Raw genomic sequence first — 20,226 nt, 5'->3', positions numbered from 1 at the left:
ACAGGTCTTCCTTCCTTCATCTAAACACAGCTGTGCTGCTCCTGAAACTCAGCCTGTAGTTCCCTCTTTGGGAAGATGGAGCAGCCACATACTAGCACGGGGCCCATCAAACCGTGTCCCTTCGGCTGGCCATGAGAGTAAATCACGCTTGGAAGTGACAAAGTGAAAAAGAGTATTTTTCAGTACAAGAATGGTTATTCTACCAACATGCTGTGCTGGCATTATTCTAACATTTGTTTCATCCAGCATGTGTTCTGTGTGTTCATTTATTCTCCTTTTTTGGGGTGTTTTTTTGTTTGGTTTTTTTTGTAAGGCAGCCTCTTATTTGGGGAATACTGGAGGAGAGCAGCAGACAAGAAAGGTCTGTGTGAATGAGCAGGGAAAGTATACACAACGTGACTGAGAGCAGAACCAAGGCAGGGTTGTGGTTCCCCGCAAGGACCTAATAAAGAGATTTCATTCCTGAACCAGCTCGTCTTCCACTTGTTCACTGTCTATCTGCAGGTGATATTTTTTTGTGCTGGAAATGTAATTTAAGGGAGGAGAGCTGAACCTGTGCAAGACCTGCTCAAATCCAAAGAGGATGAGCACCAGCCTTCAGGAGACCAGACCTCAAAGGAGCCTCTCTTATTAAGGTGGGCTTAGATTTGGGTGAAAACTGTAAGTAGTTGTATCTGTATAGCTATACAAATAGGATACTTATGACCAGGAAATGCACTTGTCTGCCTCCACGCAGGGAGAGGGAATAATACCTTGCATTTCTTTACCACTTGAGAAAATCTTTCCGAGACCGATTGCCTTATTTCACCCCTTCAGCTAAGTGGAACTTCCCAGGGACTGTCTCACCTTGCAGATTGAGCCACTGACTCCTCTCAGCTGTGTCTATCAGCTGTGCAGATGTCTTACATAAATATTCTCTCTGCTTTCTGATCCAGCCTTGCAGCTCATTAATAATTTGTGAGTTTAAATGACAATTAAAAATAAGGTCTAGAATAAATCCTTATTGTCTAAGGTGTAGCGGCTGCAATATTTGAGCAGTATCTTTTGAGTGGAAATGCAAATAAAGACGTAGCAATGATGACATGACTCTTCTATAGAAAATTCTGATTTCATTTTCTGATATTCAATCAGCAGGTCTTGGCAAGAAGTGAGTGCTGCCATTTTTACGCTGGTTTGGTTTGTGTAGGAATCAACCAACTCACAAGTGAGTGTTAAGTGAGTTTTAAGCACTCATGTACAGGTGAGTTGTGGAGTTTAAGTGCTTGTTACTGACATTTGTTCGTTGTGTAGATAAATCCTGTGCTTTGGGACCTAAACCAGCTCATTCTTTGAACTCTTCCCATAGAAGTATCTTACCTACGTGGCATGTTTCACTTTCCCAAATCTGCTTTACTTTGATGTAATTCCCTTTGACTAATTGCAGATTATATGAGTACCATTGCTGCAAATTTACTGTCTGCCATTCACATTATTTGCCATATTGCTGATTCTTAAATGTGCATGGAAGCAACTATACCTCTCAGGCTGAGAAGCAAACCTGCGCAGTATCTCGGGCATAAAACTCAGCAGACCAGCACAGAAATCCGCAGCCTTCCAGTTCTGCTTTGTGCTTTCCGCATACCAGAAGAGGCTGGTTTTTCCCCATTTTTGGTACCGACAGGTTCCTGCACCTCAGGGCTTGTATGGGAAAGGGTTGAAGCAGCAAGTTGCTTTCAATTGCACATTTCTTTTTAGATTCAAATGTGTTAGAACATAAAATTATGTTGGAATTAATTATTTCTAGCAGTATCAACTCATGTTCTGTTGTGCCCTGTGGGTTTTTTCCGTGCATCTTCCCTGCTCCCCTCACCCCCACCTCAGTGGTTCTCTCCCAAATCAGCTGTTGGTCGAGGAGAGATCATTGAATCATAGAATCATTTAGGTTGGAAAAGACCTTCAAGATCATCGAGTCCAACCATCATCCATGCCGACTAAACCATGTTATTGAGTACCCCATCTACGTGCTTTTTGAATACCTCCAGGGATGGTGACTCCACCACTTCCCTGGGCAGCCTATTCCAATGTCTGACAAGCCTTTCGGTAAAGAAATTTTTCCTAATATCCAGCCTAAACCTCCCTTGCTGCAACTTGAGGCCATTTCCTCTCATCCTATCTCCAGCCACCTGATAGAAGAGACCAGCACCCACCTCGCTACAACCCCCTTCAGGTAGTTGTAGGGAGCGATAAGGTCTCCCCTCAGCCTCCTTTTCTCCAGACTAAACAGCCCCAGTTCCCTCAGCCGCTCCTCGTAAAAGACTTGTGCTCCCTCACCAACTTGGTTGCCCTTAGATGGGAGGTGGGAGAAGAGAAAAGCGTGTTCTTTATCTTTGTGGATTTGTATGCTTGTGGGTAGTTTGGATGCAGGGTAGGAACATCTGTGAGCATGTTCCTTCCTGTGCGGGGGAAGTAGAGGCTGAGTACAGATTTCATGGGTTTGGCAAGTGTGGTTCGTTCTTAAAGCAGCAAAAGTTGGCATTTGTGATGCACTGAGGAGCTGTGGCTGCTTAGTCAAAGACGTTGTGCTTCCCCATCACGCTGGGGACTTCCCTCCGGTGCGGGGAAGTGGAATTCTTTACATTCTGCAAAACAACTATTCTTATCTTTTCCTCTAATTACCACAACTGAGGGGTGTGCAGCAAGGTTTAACGTGGTGTGGTTTCTCTTCCCTTTAATATGACCAAGCTCGACGGATGCTGAGGAAGTCTGACACCATTGCAACCTACGCTGCGTGGTGTTCTGCTGTGGGGCACCGTGACACATATGTCCGTGTCATCCCTGAGGCTTGAGCTCTCGGTGTTTGAGACCTCGGCACAGCACTGAGTCTATGTCTATACTGCCTTTCTGAAGAGCAGCCAAGTAGATACAGGGCAGCCTCGATTGAAAATAAAACTATTGCAAGGGATTGCATAAATCTACTACTTCCACCTAACTGCCAGAGCCTTAATGAGACGATCCATGCAGCCCATTGCAAAGGCAGCTTAGGAAAGCTGAGGCTAAACATGTTTTTATTTTTTCTTACTGTATGTTGGCTTGGGATGCATCTTCACTTCTGTGGACCCAAGCGAGTGACACCTCTGGCAGTCCAGAACTGGGATTAAGGCAGCTAAAGGGTAACGGTGCAGCTGGAGGAGCTGCTGCTGAAATGCTCATTGGAAGCTGGGTTGGCAGTATCCATCGTGCAACAAGTTGCTTGAGCGTGACCAAAGACAACCTTTGGTCACGATGGGGCCCAGATTCATACCCTCTATTGCTCGATGTGTAATGAGAAGGTTGGTGCCGTTGACTGTTCAGGCAAGTTAGAGAAACTAAGTTAAAGATCTGAGAGGCTGGAGAACACTGCTTTTAATGTCTTCTTTTCTAAAAGCTACTGGCTAAATACAGGATTAAGTAACTCTTTGCTTATTTATCTAATGCTTCACAAGAAGATTGGGAGGGAAAAACCTGGGTTGAAGACTGTTCCCCCTTTTTCAGTTTCCTCTGTCATATTGCTAAGCCCTCAGAAATAAGGATATGATCAGGAACGATGACTTTCAAAAAGGCTGTATCATGCTGCTGTTTTGGTTGTCTTCTACTATCATCTGAGACAATAAAATGGGTTCTATTGCAACAGTCTAGCAGTTTAACTTGGTACTTTAGGTAGTATTCAACTAGTCATATGCCAAACGGTTAGTGGATTTCCATCTGACATGTTAGGAAATTCCTATACCTTGCACAACAGTTTTAGAAAGGAGGAAATGTAGTGGGCTTACATACCTGATCAGGACGCTGAACATACACCGTTGCTACCAACCGAAATGCTGCCCAGCTTTTGCCTCTTCCAGCACATGCATCATGACAGACCTTACCTTACCCAATGCTCTCAAGCTCGCTGTGGTGGAAACTTAACTGAGAGAGAATTTGGTAAGCTTTCTCAGCTGTAACGTCGCTGTTTCTGGACTCTCAGCACAGGACACATGCTGGCACAAGAAGGCACACATCATCTTGGTATGATCTGGAGTAAATCAGCCCCAAAACAAGTGACCAGTGTCACAGCCAGTAAAAGCACAGAGATGAATTTCTGCCAGCCCTACACTGTTCTCCTGAGGGAAGGAAATCCATGAGGGTAGGGTGGGTGTGTTGGCTATAAACCACTGATCTGGAAACTTTTTTCCTTGCCCATTTAAAAACTATTTTAGAAGTATAATGGAAATCTGCTTGAGATACTGCTGTCAAGTAATATTTCAGTTATCTTCTAGGAACGTATACTGTCAGCAGACTAAAACTGCATGTGCCTGCACCAAATATCTTATTTGCAAGGTAGGCATGCTACTAAAAAATGGACCTCTGTCCTGGTGTTGTCTATTAAGAGGCAGGTGGATGCACCGAGTCTTTGTCGCTGAAAAGGAAACCACGCAGACACCACACAGAGCTCAATACAGGCACGTGGCAGTCCAGAGGTCTAGCTAATATTGACAACTCTGCCACAAAAAAATGCAGATTGTAGCTCACTAGTATCATACTTTAGCATCCTTAGAAGCAAAACAGCAAGTCAGTAAGAATGTTCAACAAAATAAATATATTCAGATAAACCCTACAGCGTTAAAAAAAAAAAGGTCCTGGAAAGCAGCCCAGGCTGGGGGAGGAAATAACAGTTGAAGGGGGGTAAGGGGAGGAAGGACACTGATATTAGTACAGTTCCAAGCAATCAAACCGAGGTAATACTTGTGTTTGGACAAAGTAAGTTATGGCAGTAGAATAACTGTTAGTGTTGCAGTGGCTGCTGAAGGCTCCCAAGTGAGAAGCAGTAGTTCACTTTTTCATTCTTTTGGCAGTTGAACTCCTCGCTTGAAGCTGGACCTTGTTCGTTTTGCCTTTTTAAAGTTGGTAATTTATACCTTGATGATGACGATGACTGTAGAATGTGTCATACACAAGTCAAACAGGAAGTGCAAGACAAGATTTTAATCATTAAAAGTTTATCGATAACCTCTTATATACACATAGTTATACACAAAGTGGTTCACGAGTCCCTCATTGTCTAGAATTCTGCTGGTGAGGTTGGCTGGCTGAGAGCCGCTCTCTGCCTTTGTCATCTCACAGACAGGATGTTAACATGGAAAACGCCAGCGGGGTTGTTGACAGGTATGGCTTGCTTCGTGGGCTTTAGCTGGGCACTGAGAGGAGCCCATACTCATCTGCTGTATCCAAAATCTTACAGATGACCGGAGACTCCACCTTTAACATAACAGATCAAAACATTAAAGATGATGAAATCATTGATAAACTTTTACAAGAGATTGCAACAGAGATCGTGAGATTAATGACAACAGATCGCAAGAGGCACAGCACTCAAACATCACTTTGTAAAATTTAGTAAGCGCTTTCTACTTCCAGGTGACCTCTATAGCCTATTAACAATGTGTAACTACTGTAATTAATAATGCCCCTCCTTTCTCTGAGCAAAGGCAATGGCACAAAAAGCAGCACTTGTTTAGCAGCTATGTATATGGGCTGAAGTACACCACAGGAATCTCTTGTGAAGAGTCACTGGAAGGAAGGGGCCATTTTAAACATACACCTGGAGACATCCTCTACAAGGTGGCACCTGCTCTTGGGGAATTCAAGTACGTCTGTACATACCCCAAGGATGTATTGGCAAGAATGAGGCTCTAACATGTATATGGTCACAGCGTGAGGGGAATCAGATTCTTTGCATCTGAAAACAGAAGAGAAGTTTTGTAGTGTTTAGCATGTAATAAGCACAAAACTAAAACGCCAATTTCCCTAGTATCTATAGCATTTTTACTAAGCTAACAGTCACTGCTTTCTGGGCTTTATGAGGACAACAGAGGCTTTCCCCTCTGACATAGGGAGCAGAGACAAAACACCAGTTTACTGAAAAAGTTAACTTACTTCAATTTCACAGTCACCTGCCTGGGCTTGTCTGTTAAGTCACAAACATCTCCATTTCCATAGAAATGAGACACCATCCTGCCACAAAAGATCGGAATGAAAAGGTTTGGAAATATTAAACACAATTCTTAAGCACACAGCTAACTTGTGTGATACAGTATCTCATCATTCTTCAAATATTTAACTCCAGTATACAAAAAGTAGTAACATGCTGTATTCCAGTTACTGCAGAAGCAAACAGTTGTTCAATATTGGAAAATTTTTCTCTGCATCACATCCAAAGCGTTGAATTACCTTTCCTGATGTTGCATGTTGATTGGGGGGGGGGGGGATATAAATTAATCTATACACACTGCTCTTGACAGTTTATTGTATCTATTTGTAAGCTGAATATTCATGCGCTCCAGAAGTGGGCCTTGCCATTTATTCTTCACTATCACAAGTATGAGACCAATTCAGGAACAGATAGCCGGAGTAGTAATAGTGGTGAGGGTAACCGTACCGGACTGTCTGGGTGCCGTCTTCCCTAAGATAGTAGGTTCTTGCGGCATTCTTCCTGGACCATTCAATGTGTTCCTCCTTGCTCCAGGTACCCACAACCACAGAAGTCTTGCCACTTTCCTTATCCTAAAAAAGGAAAAGCTGATAATTACACCTTGTATTATACAATTAGCAGTGAGGATATTTTAATGACACATAAAACGTCATTTCTAGAGCAAGTCTGCTGCTGTCAACACAACATGTTCTTGTGTTTGGGACAAACTATGACAGATCTTGTATTAGGGTCAACAGTCAAGTTGATGGTCTCTTCAGAACAGCCGCCCAGGCTGTGTGAGCCAATAAAAGTGTTTCAATGACCAGAAGAGCATTTCCACAAAAATACACTCACATTTTTTTCAGCTTTGCTTGTAACTGTGCTCTACCCAACATGGTACCTACATCCCTCTGCATAAACTTAGGCAGCAGACAGAGGATTTCTTTTCTGAAATCCAACTTCTTAAACCCAAGAGGTTGATCAGCCAAGAAAAGGATGCTGCTTTTTTCAAATTGTAGACAGATTCTCTAATCCTCTTTTCCCCCACAGCCATCTAGTGGCAGAACATAAAACTATTTAAACATACCTCATGATACTGATGAACATATTTGCCATAGCAGAATTCATACTTCCACCAACCAACACCCTACGGAGAGGTATAATCTCAGCGTTAAAACCAAACAAAACCCCCAAACCAGACAAAACACCCCAAAACAACCACATCCATTTCCCTCCAGACCCTCAACCACTGGCTATTTTAGCTGTAAAACTCCATGCCTATTCATTAGAAATGTTAATTCAAGGTTTACACTGAGAGACCTTCTCTTATTAGACTAATTGACATCATAAGCAAGGGATGGAGCAAATGAGTTTAAGCAAAGACTCTTGGAAGAGCCATATGGGACTAAATTCCTTAAAATATTTGTATACCTCCTCTTCATCTTTTAAAGAAATACTTTCCTCTTTCAAAGACAGGGAAAACTTGAGATGCCTTTTTTCTGCTGGCTGTTCTCTCACCAAGTTTTATCAGATATTTTTTTTTTTCTTCTCATTAATAAAATTAGCACTGAAAAATTCTCATGATCTACTTTCATTTCACTGTCTGCTCAAATAAACTGAGTTTCAACAGAAAGGTTAAAGATACCTTTCTGGCATAGACTTCAGTATATAAACCTTCCCTATATCAACACTGGGAAAGGCAATTATTATGTGTGTAAGAAGGCAACTATCAGAATTCACAGAAAAACTAAACAAATACTAAACCAGTATGTGCAATTAAGGAGTAGCTATTTGATTATACATAGCTTTATTTCTCACCCCATGGAAGCAGTAGGAACCACTAAGAAATTCCTTTATAAGTTGGTCATCTGTCAATTTGGAGATGTGGGTTGTTCCCACAGTTAATAGTTGATGGCTTCCAACAGCAACAGGCTTATGAATGGAAGAAAATTTCTCTTCTTTTGTTGAATGCATTTCTTCCTGAAATTAAAAGTATACGCAAATACACCCCTTTAGATTTTATAAGGCTTTGCAAGGGACATATAAATTATATGAAGTTACTTAATACTAAGTGAAGTAGGCTGTGTGAAAAAGTAGGAAAGCATTTTGTCATTGTTTTCACTGTCTCCAGCATAGCTGGAAAAAAAAAAAATAATCAAAAGTCAAAAACTTTTGCATTTGTAAAAGTCTAAATGTTTACATGCTTGTAAACTGTAGGTTACAAAGGCTACTAAAGTTTTAAATTAGTAGCCCAAACTTACTTGCTTTGTTTTCCTTCCAAATAAGGTAAATTACAGATTATTTCAACAAGCTTAAAGACCATTTGAAAGACTGACATGATCTTACAAAGTTGGGGAAGAGAACTTATTCCACAGAACTAAAAGTTGTATGTGTTACAACATGGAAAATAAATATTCTTCTATTTAAAATTAAAAAAATCCTACCTCCTTAACCCTTCTAAAAGGCATCTTCATCATTTCTTGCTGTTTCTCCAGCTGTTCCAGATTATGGGGTTTAAGCGGGGATCCTGGCAGAGACTGGCAAAAGATGTCATTCACAGGGGAAGCCCTGAACCTGTCCAAACAAGTCAGCAATGCATCACTTATTACGCCTTAAAGACAAAACATACTTTTTTTATTGCTGTAAGTTTCTGACTGAGCTGGGCTGAAGCATGTATTTTTCTTTTCTTGTACTTGCACTGTCTCAGCCAAAGCTAGACTGTTCTTACAATTGATGTAAATATGCTTTTGGCCCAGCATAGTCTCACTCCTAATGCTGCCAGACAACTGGCAATGCAGTCTAACCCCTCTTTGTCAGAAGGACAAAGCTGCGTATTAAAAGGCAAACTGCATTGTATGTGTACCATGAATGTAGTGCAAAGGCTCCCCAAAACTCTCTCAGAAGCTAGGAAATGGCAAAGGTTAAACTTGATGGATGCAGTTCCCTTATAATTAAAATAATACATTCTTATATTATCTGACATGTACGGCCTTTCATACTGCATATATACCCATTATTCCTCTCTCACTCTCTTCATGAGCTACGTCTGCAACAAGCAGCTTATTTCAGGAAAGAAAAAGCAAAAAGATGAAGCAGAGTAAAAACAGCTTTCTCCTTAGTTTACACAAATGAAGGCCTCATTAAAACACCAAATAAGCCATAACAAAACAGTAAAGGAAAGCAAACATCAAAGTGCAAATTGTACTGACAAATGAAGCATTTGTTCAATTTTCATTGCTTATCTCATTGAAAAGGTCCTTTTTAGAGAAAGCTTGTTTACAAAACAAATATGCAGATACTGCTTCAGAGGCAAGGTAGCTTTTTGTGATGTCCTTTTCCTAGGAAGTCTGTAATACACAGCAGTAGCTGTATAATGATCACCACTGTAGGTAAAAGAATCTGAAAACATTTCCTAAATAGTAACTGCACTCTAGATGAAATAAGCCCTGTACCAAAGAAGCCTAGTTTTATCTGAATTTTATTTAAACAACATTAAGCTTAATAGTTAAAGCAAACAAATATTACTTTTCACTGCCTTCCTCCCTCCTGTCCCCCAATTCTCACCAAGTAAAAAAAAAAAAAAAAAAAGTCAAATTATACCCAAATAAGAACAACAACTAGAATTAATGGATATACTTTTGCTAAGGTAATGCAAGTGCATTATTGGATAAGATAATGGGTGTAGAGGAAAAGCGCTGGTGGCTGCAGTACTGCTCAGTGCTGTTTCAGAACACATGACAGGAAAAGTGCACTTAACTTAAAGTGAGGTTGGTTTGTTGTTACCTCTGCTGACCCCAGCAGCATTTCCAGCCTGCCATCTCCACCTATCTTTATTTACTAAGACGAGGTAAGTGGGAGGATAAAGATCTTGGATGTTTGTTTTTAAGTATTTCCTGCTAGTGGCCAGGAAGCCTTCCATGCCCTCCCTTTGGAAGGAGGTAGCAGCTCAAGATTTTATTCTTATCAAACAACAGGACAACCAGCAGTACTGCGTTCGGCTCTGGGGCCCCCAACATAAGAAGGACATGGACCTGCTCAAGTGGGTCCAGAGGAGGCCACAAAGATGATCAGGGGGCTGGAGCACCTACCCTATGAGGGAAGACAGGCTGAAAGAGTTGGGGTTGCTCAGCCTGTAGGAGAGAAGGTTCCAGGAAGACCTTACAGTGGCCTTCCGGTACTTAACGGGGGCCTACAGGAAAGATGGGGAGGGACTCTTTATCAGGGAATATAGCGATAGGATGAGGGGTAACAATTTTGAACTGAAAGAGGGTAGATTTAGATTAGGTATTAGGAAGAAGTTCTTCCCTGTGAGAGTGGTGAGACACTGGAACAGGTTGCCCAGAGAAGTTGTGCATGCCCCATCCCTGAAGTGTTCCAGGCCAGGTTGGATGGGGCTGGGAGCAACCTGGTCTAATGGAAGGTGTCCCTACCCATGGCAGGGGGGTTGGAACTACATGATCTTTAAGGCCCCTTCCAACCCAAACCATTCTGTGATTCTATTATTTCCGTGTGCACTTTCTATTTTTCTACTGATACAGAGGCCTGAAAGACTCATAAACAGGTAACAGTACAAAAGACAAGTACAACAGATAACATAGTATTACCAAACCCATCTACATGAGAAAATGTATAACTGATACTAAATATTTAACAATAGCATACCTTATTTACTCCAACTGGCACGTGTTTATAAAATGCATAATTGAGGATTTTGTCCTTTAGACTTTGTTGCCTATTTCAGAACAGTGATTAAATACTCACTTGTTCTGACATTTGTGTCCATGAGAAATTCAGAAATCCTGTCCATTATTTCTCCCTTCATTTGTATGTCATATTCACTTTGCAATTCTGTTTACACCCCTTGAAAGGTCAAAAATCTGCACTATTGAGACCAAGGGTATCTCTTAGATGCGTGGTACAATTAAGGGAGGGGTGGGGGGAAGAATCCTGAACTTGATTTTTGGAAAATAACACTGAAATTGTGAATTCTTCATATTAAAATTACTTGTACAGCTGAAGGTAAGGCAATAAAGCAGGACAGAGACAGATGGGAGCTCTCTAAGTTGGGAGTACTGCTAAAATAAATGTTAAGGTTATGGCTGAAGACCATACTTTTGCTTTCTGAAATTAGAGAAGTTGATGTCTATGCAGACATATAATGCACATACACAATCTGCAGTCTTTGAATACCATGAAAATGATCCCCCAAGACCTTGAAATCATTAAGAGACAGGGCATTCTTCATCTGCCTGCAGCCTTAATGCCCTAGTTTGTGTTTCTCCAGAATGACAGGGCTAGAAATTTACCTGCTGAAAATAAAGTTATACTTCCCATCTGGGATCAATCACTAGAGACTTACAAAATGCAAACTTAGCATGAAAACTTAAGACTTGGCAGAACCACAGTTGCCGAAGTAAGTACATACAAGTGTTACACCTCTGTATCAGATACCACAGCTGGATATATGACTTACGTAAACACATACACGCCTGGAAATTGATGAAAATCTGAAGTGATAATATTAGCCAAAATTTGAGTACCGTACCTATATTTAGGATGGTTGCATAACAGAGGTGTCAATATAACCACTTCATATTCACAGGTTGTAACTTCTGCTACTGAAAGAATCTCATGTTTAGCTTCTGGATGACAGATGTACATCACCGTACTTGATCTGGGTAAGTTCTGTCTCAAGCTACAAGGTGTGCCGTTTCCCATTTCTACAGGATAGTATGGGGTCATCTGCCCTTCTATATTTTTTGTAGGTATCTAGGTGAAAGAAAGTAAAAGTTAAGAATCACAGTAAAGGTCCTTCGACTCTTCCGAATAGAAAAATATTATTACACTTGCAGAGCCAGCATTACTGGATTGAAACCAGCCCCTGTGTAGTTACTTGGTGTTTCTGCAACATCCAAACATGTTCTGATTTATTACCTCCAGCATAGCACTGCACAAATGCACCAAGCCACACAAGCTCTGACTGCAAAAGCAGCTGGTTTCTCTGTGCAGGCTGCCTGAGGTTTCAGTTCTATGAAAGCTTGCCAGCTGGGTACAATGTTTTGGAAGAGCACCGAGCCAGCTGTGTTCACCCTGTAGTCTAGAAGACACGGACATGTGAGTAGCTCTGCCAGACTCAGCTCAGGTCTGGCGAGGCATGTTACCTTCACCATGAAGGATCTGAAAACACCCCTGCAAAGTCATCCTGGTACCTGCACTACACCCCTCGGCATACCCAGCCCGGGTTGCTCCATACCCAGAGCATCCCACACCACCTGTTACTGTGGCTAACAAAGTTAATGATATATACAAAGTAAATCCCACTTTTGTACACACTTCAAGTAAGCTCTCTTCAGACTTGTTCCTTCATATGTTTCATCCAGCTTTCACTTTAAGAAATTAATTCCCCAAACCGGTAAAAGTGCCTCTGCTGGCTCCTATCTTGGAAGCAGCTGAAGTTTCTGGGTACCAAAAGCCCTGTTCATGCAAAAGCCATGCTGGAACCCACAAACTAGACCTTTTTCTACCCATGTTGCTTGAGCTAGTAAAAGGTTTTCAGTGCACAACAAATCAGGCTCTGTGCTAAAAGGTGGTGGTGCCTTCTGTGGTCAGGACACTAACCCGGGGACCTGAGACCCTTCTATAAATCACCTACTTTGGTTTTCAAACCATGTTACCCTGTCACAGGCCACTGACTCTCTCCTCCTGAAACTGTTCCATTGTGAATGAAGCAATGAGACATTCATGAGGTTAAAGAATGAACGTGCCAGCAGCTTAATTGCTCGGGCGCTCCTTGGCTTCCAGTCACTTATCTGCTCTGTACTTCAATATTCAGTCAAAGGCAGAAAATGAAGATATATTCTGGTGGTGTACAAAAGAGCTGACAAAAAGGGTACCAGTGCCTTCCCTTTCTATCTTTCTGAATAAAACAACTGATTTTTCCTTAAAAATTGAAAAATTATGCCTACATGTTTCCTTGAAGGTAACCATTCAAGAAACCTAAATGGAGATAGCTGTTGCTTGCACATAACTGAAAGGCACCCCAGTAGGACTGAAGATAAATCTCTAGTCACAGCAGTTTTAAGCACCACCCAAGCTGTGTTATGCATTCTTTCCCTTTTGTGACTAGACGTTCCATGCAAATTGCAAGTCTAAATTCTTTATGGACTGAAACCAAGACAGTGTATGTACATCATAAATACTGTAAAAAAAAAAAGTCAGTAAAAGACTTAACTTCCTCTGAAATAAAGTTTAAAAAAAAAAAAAAAAAGGAAGAGGCATAACTGTCACTGCCATTAGGACAGGCCACACTCTGACTTCGGTATGCCCCCCAATTACCTCCAAAATGCTTATCAGGCACGTATACTTTCTGAGATCTACTGCAGAAGAACCACTCTGTGCTATGTAAATCAGCATTACAAAGAACACATAGACAAAAATTTCATTTCAGAATGAAAATGAAGGGCAACTGGAAATAAGGTAGGCGCATGTCTCTCCACAGGTCAAATCTGCTATTGCTAATTCCAAACTCCAACGTGCTTCAGGTACTTCCATTGTTTTGCTATAAAGTTAGCAACTCAGAATTGAGTTTCAGGGTCCAAAAAAATGTAAAAGTTCTCTACTGGAAAAGGGAAGCACAGAGTTTTATGGGATGGGTCATCAAGTCAGCTAAGAAATCGTTTGGGGATTTTGTGCTGTAGGATTTCGTTAAGTATTTCTCCCTACCCAAAATGCACCAAAATGTCATTAAGGCAATTGGGATCTCTGATGCAGCTGGAAAAATAACTGTCGCTAGACCATAATGTGACTTTGTGGTTATGTGTATTGTCTTCATAGAAGAAGAGTATCATCTCCTTTAAGTTTAAGATTAACATAACTTTAATGTAAATAAGTAGAAGGGCAAGAAATCTGACTAGCTAGACTAAATAAGCTTTCTGAGCTGGGACTGATAATCAAAAGCAAGAAGAGTGCAGCTCAAGAACAGAGTTTCATTTTTTGATGCTCATTTTGGCAGGGAACTAATTACATAATCTCATCATATATAAATTGCCTCCACTATTGACGGCAAAAGTTAAAATAGATGTTTTTCACTTGCCTCTTTTGCACTCTCTTTTGGATTTTCCTTCTCTTCTTGATCTAGGGAATAATTAAGAATGAGGTAAGCATAAAGTCTGTGAACTGGAAATAAAATGAAATTATAAACAGAGAAGTTTGTATGTGTTGTGTATTTGCTAGTACTTTGTGTATACACTGCCAAGAGTCAATTTCATGAACTTGCAGGTGCAAAAGAGGAAAGAAAGGAAATAAACAGTGACCTGGGGTCCAGAGCAAACAGAATAAAATATGAGTTAGCATAGTCTTAAAATAATTTTGAGTTCGTAGGACAGGCCAAATCCAGCCCTAGCACCACAGGAAGGGCAGTCAGGGCAGAAGAACTTGTCACTACTGCTGTTCTGCAAGGGGTAGCTGACTACTCTTTTCAAAGTGAGTGAATTACAGGCTGGGGCAGTAAACAGGCAAGTACTTCAGCCCACCCACTAGCCAGCCTCAGAGGATACACTTGTAGGAAGAAGTGAGGCCAGACTGTATGCCATACTTATGATCATGTGAGTAAACATCCTTACGGGGCAGGGGTTGCAAGCTGTCACCAGTGAGAGCTATCCTTAGCCTTCCAAACTGCTTCAGGAGATAGTTTGGACTCCATTCAGAATTAGGTGAGCAGAAGGCCACTCTGCTTTGCTGTCACCCATTCAGCTATTCCAAGTTTACTGTATCACACTTGTGGATTCAGCTCACAATGGTTTGAGAAACCATCTACGTAATTTTTTTAAGAGAAGGAGCGTGAATTGCTGTATAGGAAGCAGAGAAAGGATACAGTCTGCCACTTAAGTGGAAAGGACAGAGGGTGAACATCCTAAAAGACTCAGATATGATGACTTGAAGTATCATCACACAACTTCAGCATCTAACCCCACAAAACAACTGGTAACTCAAATTAAACATTTTGTTTTCTGTACAGCAGCACCTAGGGAGAATTAGGCATCTCTGCACAGGATTAAAGACAGCACAAACAAGCCATGTAACTCGCTACAAGAGAAATGCCAAACAACGCAGTTTCTGAAGCCGTGTTTCTTTTCAGGACTAAGATACCCCACTGAAGGCTGCAGTAGGAATTCAAAGGAATGGGACTAATAATGCTAAAACCCCTCCAAGACTGAGGCGTTCAAGTTAACCACTTTTAGGAAGAGAAAAATGGGGGTGCCCACCTTTTACATACTAGCCTAGAATTGAAAAAAAACACAAAACCAAAACAACTAGATTATGTTTTTTTCTACTGTTCCTATCAACTCTGATGAATGAACACTTAGTCTGTGGATTTTTTGATTTCTTTGGACTGATACACTGCCAAAGTGCTCACCCAGGGAAGATTTGGGCAGGCACAACCACAGAATTTCCAGCATGTACAATGATTGACGGGCAAAAAACCTGAAGTGCTCAGAAAATTAGTTATTCTAAATTGAGTTTGGGGCTCAGCTATCTAATTTCCACCACAGTCGCACTTTAGGCACTTCAGTATTTCTGAAGATCTGCACCAGGATCCCTAAAAAAGACTCTCAAACAGTTCCAAGGATCAACTCTGCCTGCAAAGGCTGTAAGTGTTTGGGTTTGCAGACTGTTTTATTACAGAATAGCAGAGCCCAAGATGTGCTACACACTCTGCCCTCTGCTCACAGCTTAAAAGACACTTCTCCTCACCCAGAAAGAGAATGGCAACAGCCTACATTATCAAACTCTGGTCTGGCATATATTGCTTCTATTTCTTGTACTATGTATTTTCTTTCCCTGACACTAATTAATTATTGCAGACTAGTTACTCTAATCAATTAAACAGCATGGCAAAACAGACAAGATGGATGCAATGTAAGGTGCTGAAAAAGAATTCACTGAAAACAATACATCTTGTAAAAAACAAAGTAATCTCAAAATTCTATTCTGTTGCACTGGGAATCAGTTTTCTACAGTATATTTCTCAGACAGTAATAATTAAACCCCAAAGAATTAAATTAGCATCAGCAAAATAATCTAAGACAAACCTGGTTCTGATAACGGGTTCTTTATCATCATATTCCCCAGATAGTATTCTTGGATGTTTATTTTCTACAATCAAAAGAAGTTAAAACAAATTTCAGTTACCTTTTTGCATACCTTTTCAAGTGTACACGAATTCAAGTCTTCTAGAGGAGTTAAGCATGAACATGCCAGTGGGAAAGGGGGTTGAGACTACTAAATTGTAAGAAGCCTACCTGTCCCGTTTCCTTCTCCTCGTGATATTGACGGATGTGTTTTCCGTGGCAGACCTCATAAGTCCAGTAAGATTCAATCTTAAAAAATAATTTAAAAAAAGATTTATTTTTAGGCACATTACACACCCCCCCCCAAAAAAAAAAACCATTCCCCCAAAATTTTGGCCTTTGCAGCAATGAAACGCAGCCCAAGCAGGTGGGCTTGGGCACCCTCAAAAACAATAGCACAGTGCATGGTCTCACTCTTCCCCAAGGATTTTGATGACATTCCAAATAAAAACACCAGGCAAAGTCTCCGTAACTTTCACACAGATAAAACAAAGGAAAAAAATTAAATAAAAAGTAAAGACTAAATCTGTCCCCAAACCACTGGGGCTAAGCTGTAGTGACTCAGCACAGACTGGTTTTAACCACTGCTGTAGACACAGGCTGTTTACCAACTGTGGTTGACCTACTCTGCCTTCCTCAAGGACTTGTGTGGGATGTTGTGTAGGTATAATATTTGGCCACTTTCGCTGCCTCTGGGTCTCAGTACCAGCTGGTTTGGTATTAGGCTTCTTCTTGTAATGCACGAAAGACATGAGTCTTTGAACTGGGACAACAGTTGATGAAAAACTGGAAAACTTTCAGAATATCTACAAGCATGTTTGGTTTGGTCTTCTAACACTTTCTGAGAAATGCTCTTCATTAGACTGTTACACATTATGGCTTGACTACTGGAAGTAAGTATTTTAAATCCACATAAGTAAATATTTTTAAATTGCTACTATAGCAACCCAATTAATTTGAATCCTAACATCTTCAATTATACAGAATTTTATCAGCAATGTTAAGATATAGTCATAAAGTTGTAGAGACCTTATTTTGGATTGAATTAGTACCTGAAGTCTGAGACATATTTATCCAAACAGTTTACTACCCTAAACCTTGAAATGGACTGGATTGTAAACTTTTGATTAGCATTTAAATTATCAACACAGATGTAACATACTCTATATGAACAGCTACTTTGCTTAAAAAGAGGTTCCAGCAATTCTCCTGGAGTAGGACCTTTATAGTCCTTTTCTTCTTCCTAGAACAGAAGGATATTTCATTACATTAAAATTAATGGTAGCTTGGTTAGTTAATATTCATTTGTGGCACTAAAAAACCAAAATAAGTTTTATCGCAAAATTAAAAGGTACAAAGCCTCATTAATTCCTGCCCTGAAGGAGCTGTGTGGCGATTAGAAAGAAAAAAATTAGTTAGAAGGGGCAAATAGAAGTCGCAAATAAAGTAGTCAAAACAGAAAAGTTTTGTGGTTTAGAAAACGCACACGTGGCAAATGAGTAGGAGCTTTCAACTTGCTCATATCCAGAGTGGCAGCTTGGGATGTGAACAGGAAAACAGCATCAACAATCTTTTCATTTGTTAGTCAATGCTGATGCCATACTGATGAAGTACAATTGGAACATTACCCAGCTGTCATGGTTTAACCCCAGCCAGCAACTAAGCACCACTGAGCTGCTCACTCACTGCCCCTTGCCACCCAGTGGCATAGGGGAGAGAATTGGGGAAAACTAAGTAAAACTCACAGGTTGAGATAAGAACAGTTTAGTAGAACAGAAAGGAAGAAACTAATAATGATGATAGTAACAATAATAAATTGACAATAATATTAATAATAAAAGGGTTGGAATAGACAAGTGATGCACAATGCAACTGCTCACCACCTGCCGACTGACGCCCAGTTAATTCCCAAGCAGCAATCCCTCCCAGCCCACTCCCCCCGGTTTACATACTGTGCATGACATCACATGGTATGGAATACCCCTTTGGCCAGTTTGGGTCAGCTGCCCTGGCTGTGTCCCCTCCCAACTTCTTGTGCCCCTCCAGCCTTCCTGCTGGCTGGGCATGAGAAGCTGAAAAATCCTTGACTTGGTCTAAACACTACTGAGCAACAACTAAAAACATCAGTGTGTTACCAACATTCTTCTCATACTGAACTCAAACACAGCACTATACCAGCTAGGAGGAAAATTACCTCCATCCCAGCCGAAACCAGGACACCAGCTTTTATGTAATTTAAAAAAAAAAAAAAAGATCAAAAAAGCATAGGCAATACTGTGGAAGTTTCTTTCTGCATTATTTTTGCTCTATAAATGTGCATGCTATTGAAGAGATTTCCACACAAAGTTCTTCAGTACTAAAGATTTCTCACCTGGACTGAAGCACTCTGTACTGTCAGTCACTCAAAGGTTGAGGTCTATGTCAAAACAGAGGTCCCTACCACAGGAGTACAGCTTGTCTGTGCAAGTTCTCGCAATGTGAAAAAATGAACCGTTGGAGGAACAAATCACCAGTGATAAACCTCACCAAAGGCTTCCTCAATCTACCTTCTCTTGTACAAACAAATGTATTTATACACTTTTTTTTTTTAAATTTAAACCCCAAATTGTGCATTCAGATTTCCAATTGAGGAAGTGATGACAGAGAATAAAAATTACTGATGGTAGAAGCACTACTGGGATAGTATTTTCAGATAGTGATCATGACAGCAGTGTTAACAACCTTCATAGCTGTTTACTGACCTAGAATTTGACAGTTACTTAAAATACAAGAATTTCCCAATCAATGATAGACCTAGCAATAAACAGAACATTGGAGCAATTGTTTGTTGCCAAATAAGGACTTCAGGACTGTTCAGACTGGCCCCACTTCATACAGAGCTGGTACATTATACAAAGTGAAGGCATCTATCATAAACTGTGAAGCATTCTGTAGATGATTTTCCTTTTACAGGAAAAACAAAGCCTTTATTTTGGGGTGAAAAAAAAAAGGAACTGAAAAGATGCTGAAAAGACTTACCTACAGTTTATAATTACAAAAAAGACTTGACTGAACTTACCTCATTGCCACTTGCTATCAGTGGAAGTATACATTTATATTTTTCTTTATCCACGGTGGTCATTATAATGTAGTTATCCTCTTTGTACAGGACACCAGTTGTTGGCTAAGAAAACAACCAGCCTATGGATTAGTCCGGTGTTTTTTTTAATGCTACTTGTTAGAAATATTCCCGAATTCACGAGTGGTACAGTTACTTCCTAGGGCAGGTGTATTTTCTGGGTCTCGAGTACATCACAAGACAGGGCTTTGGCACTTAAGCTTGCTAGTATTTGCTCGCCTTCTCCTTTGCTTCGACCCTTCTACCTCCAGCCACATCCCTGCTCATCTTACTCCTGCTTACATACTTCTAACCCTTACGAAAGGCCTTTACTAAAGAATCCCCCCCACCACCACCACCAAACCATTCCATTTTGCAACCGGCCGTTCCCACGTTGATTTTTAGGACAGATTTCCCAGCTGCCAGACTCAGGCCACGGCCTAACCCTCACCCTCCGGCCTGGCCCGCGCCCACCTACCGACTGCTTGCCACCCCAGGGTGACGTGTAAGGCAGGCACCAGCCAGGCTGTGCTGGGAGCACCCCAAACCGAAACACCCCTTCTGGGGCGTGGGGGCTTCCAAAATAACCGCCGGGCGTGAGGGGAGGGGGAGCTCTGGCCGCTGGGCTGCCTATGAACGGGTGGAGCCGTCCAGCTCCTGCAGCCAGGGGGACTGCAAAGGAGGAGCGAGAGTCCCCTCACACCTCACACCCCACCCGCGCCCCCGCCCCGGTACCGACCAGACTGAACTCGGTGCCGGGCCAGTTCACCCTGAAGGGGATGTCGTCGCTGAGCTGAGGGAGAGCGCGGCCGCCCTCCGCCGCTACCGCCGCCGCCGCCGCCAAGAGAGCGCAGAGCAGCGCCCGCGGCGCGGCCGGGGCGGGGGCCCGGTGCCGGCACCCCCTCATGCCGGCCGGCGGCTCGGGGGAGGGCGGGCGGGCAGCGCCGCCGCCACGTCTGCTTCCGGCGGGGCGGAGCGGGCCGCTGCCCATCAACATCCGGGGCAGCCGCCGGCGGCGGGAAGGCGGGCGGTGA

The 20,226-nt window shown here is 41.8% G+C and overlaps 2 protein-coding genes across 3 annotated transcripts in view; one reads left to right on the top strand and one right to left on the bottom strand.

The window, feature by feature from the left end:
• Positions 1-4,575: 4,575 nt before the first annotated feature.
• On the bottom strand, positions 4,576-20,189 carry ERLEC1 (endoplasmic reticulum lectin 1). The gene is made up of 14 exons (XM_075035336.1): positions 19,932-20,189; positions 19,154-19,258; positions 17,258-17,338; positions 16,267-16,344; positions 16,057-16,120; positions 14,058-14,098; positions 11,511-11,734; positions 8,410-8,539; positions 7,784-7,945; positions 7,053-7,112; positions 6,434-6,558; positions 5,932-6,009; positions 5,659-5,734; positions 4,576-5,253 (listed from the first exon to the last, which is right to left on the bottom strand). Exons 1-14 carry the CDS (start codon positions 20,187-20,189, stop codon positions 5,182-5,184), a joined length of 1,554 nt encoding a protein of 517 aa, XP_074891437.1. The 3' UTR covers positions 4,576-5,181.
• ASB3 (ankyrin repeat and SOCS box containing 3) overlaps positions 20,174-20,226 on the top strand; it is a 30,390-nt gene continuing 30,337 nt past the window's right edge. The window contains exon 1 of one of the 2 annotated variants that reach the window (XM_075035334.1): positions 20,174-20,222. The gene's annotated coding sequence lies outside the window, so the exon portion shown is untranslated. The remainder of the gene's footprint in view (positions 20,223-20,226) is intronic. The other variant, XM_075035331.1, reaches the window with a different exon arrangement.

The sequence above is a fragment of the Buteo buteo genome, chromosome 9 (genome assembly GCF_964188355.1).
Source record: "Buteo buteo chromosome 9, bButBut1.hap1.1, whole genome shotgun sequence".
NCBI lineage: Eukaryota > Metazoa > Chordata > Aves > Accipitriformes > Accipitridae > Buteo > Buteo buteo.
The sequence above is the reverse complement of the archived record's forward strand: the minus strand, read 5'-3'. Positions and strand labels throughout refer to the sequence as shown.

Excerpts from the sequence above, each read along its gene's own strand:
- ERLEC1 (XM_075035336.1), bottom strand. The coding sequence starts at position 20,189 with ATGTTGATGGGCAGCGGCCCGCTCCGCCCCGCCGGAAGCAGACGTGGC. Across the intron at positions 17,339-19,153 it reads TGATAGCAAGTGGCAATGAG|GAAGAAGAAAAGGACTATAA; the intron begins GTAAGTTCAGTC and ends CTTCTGTTCTAG. Across the intron at positions 14,099-16,056 it reads GAACCCGTTATCAGAACCAG|ATCAAGAAGAGAAGGAAAAT; the intron begins GTTTGTCTTAGA and ends ATTATTCCCTAG.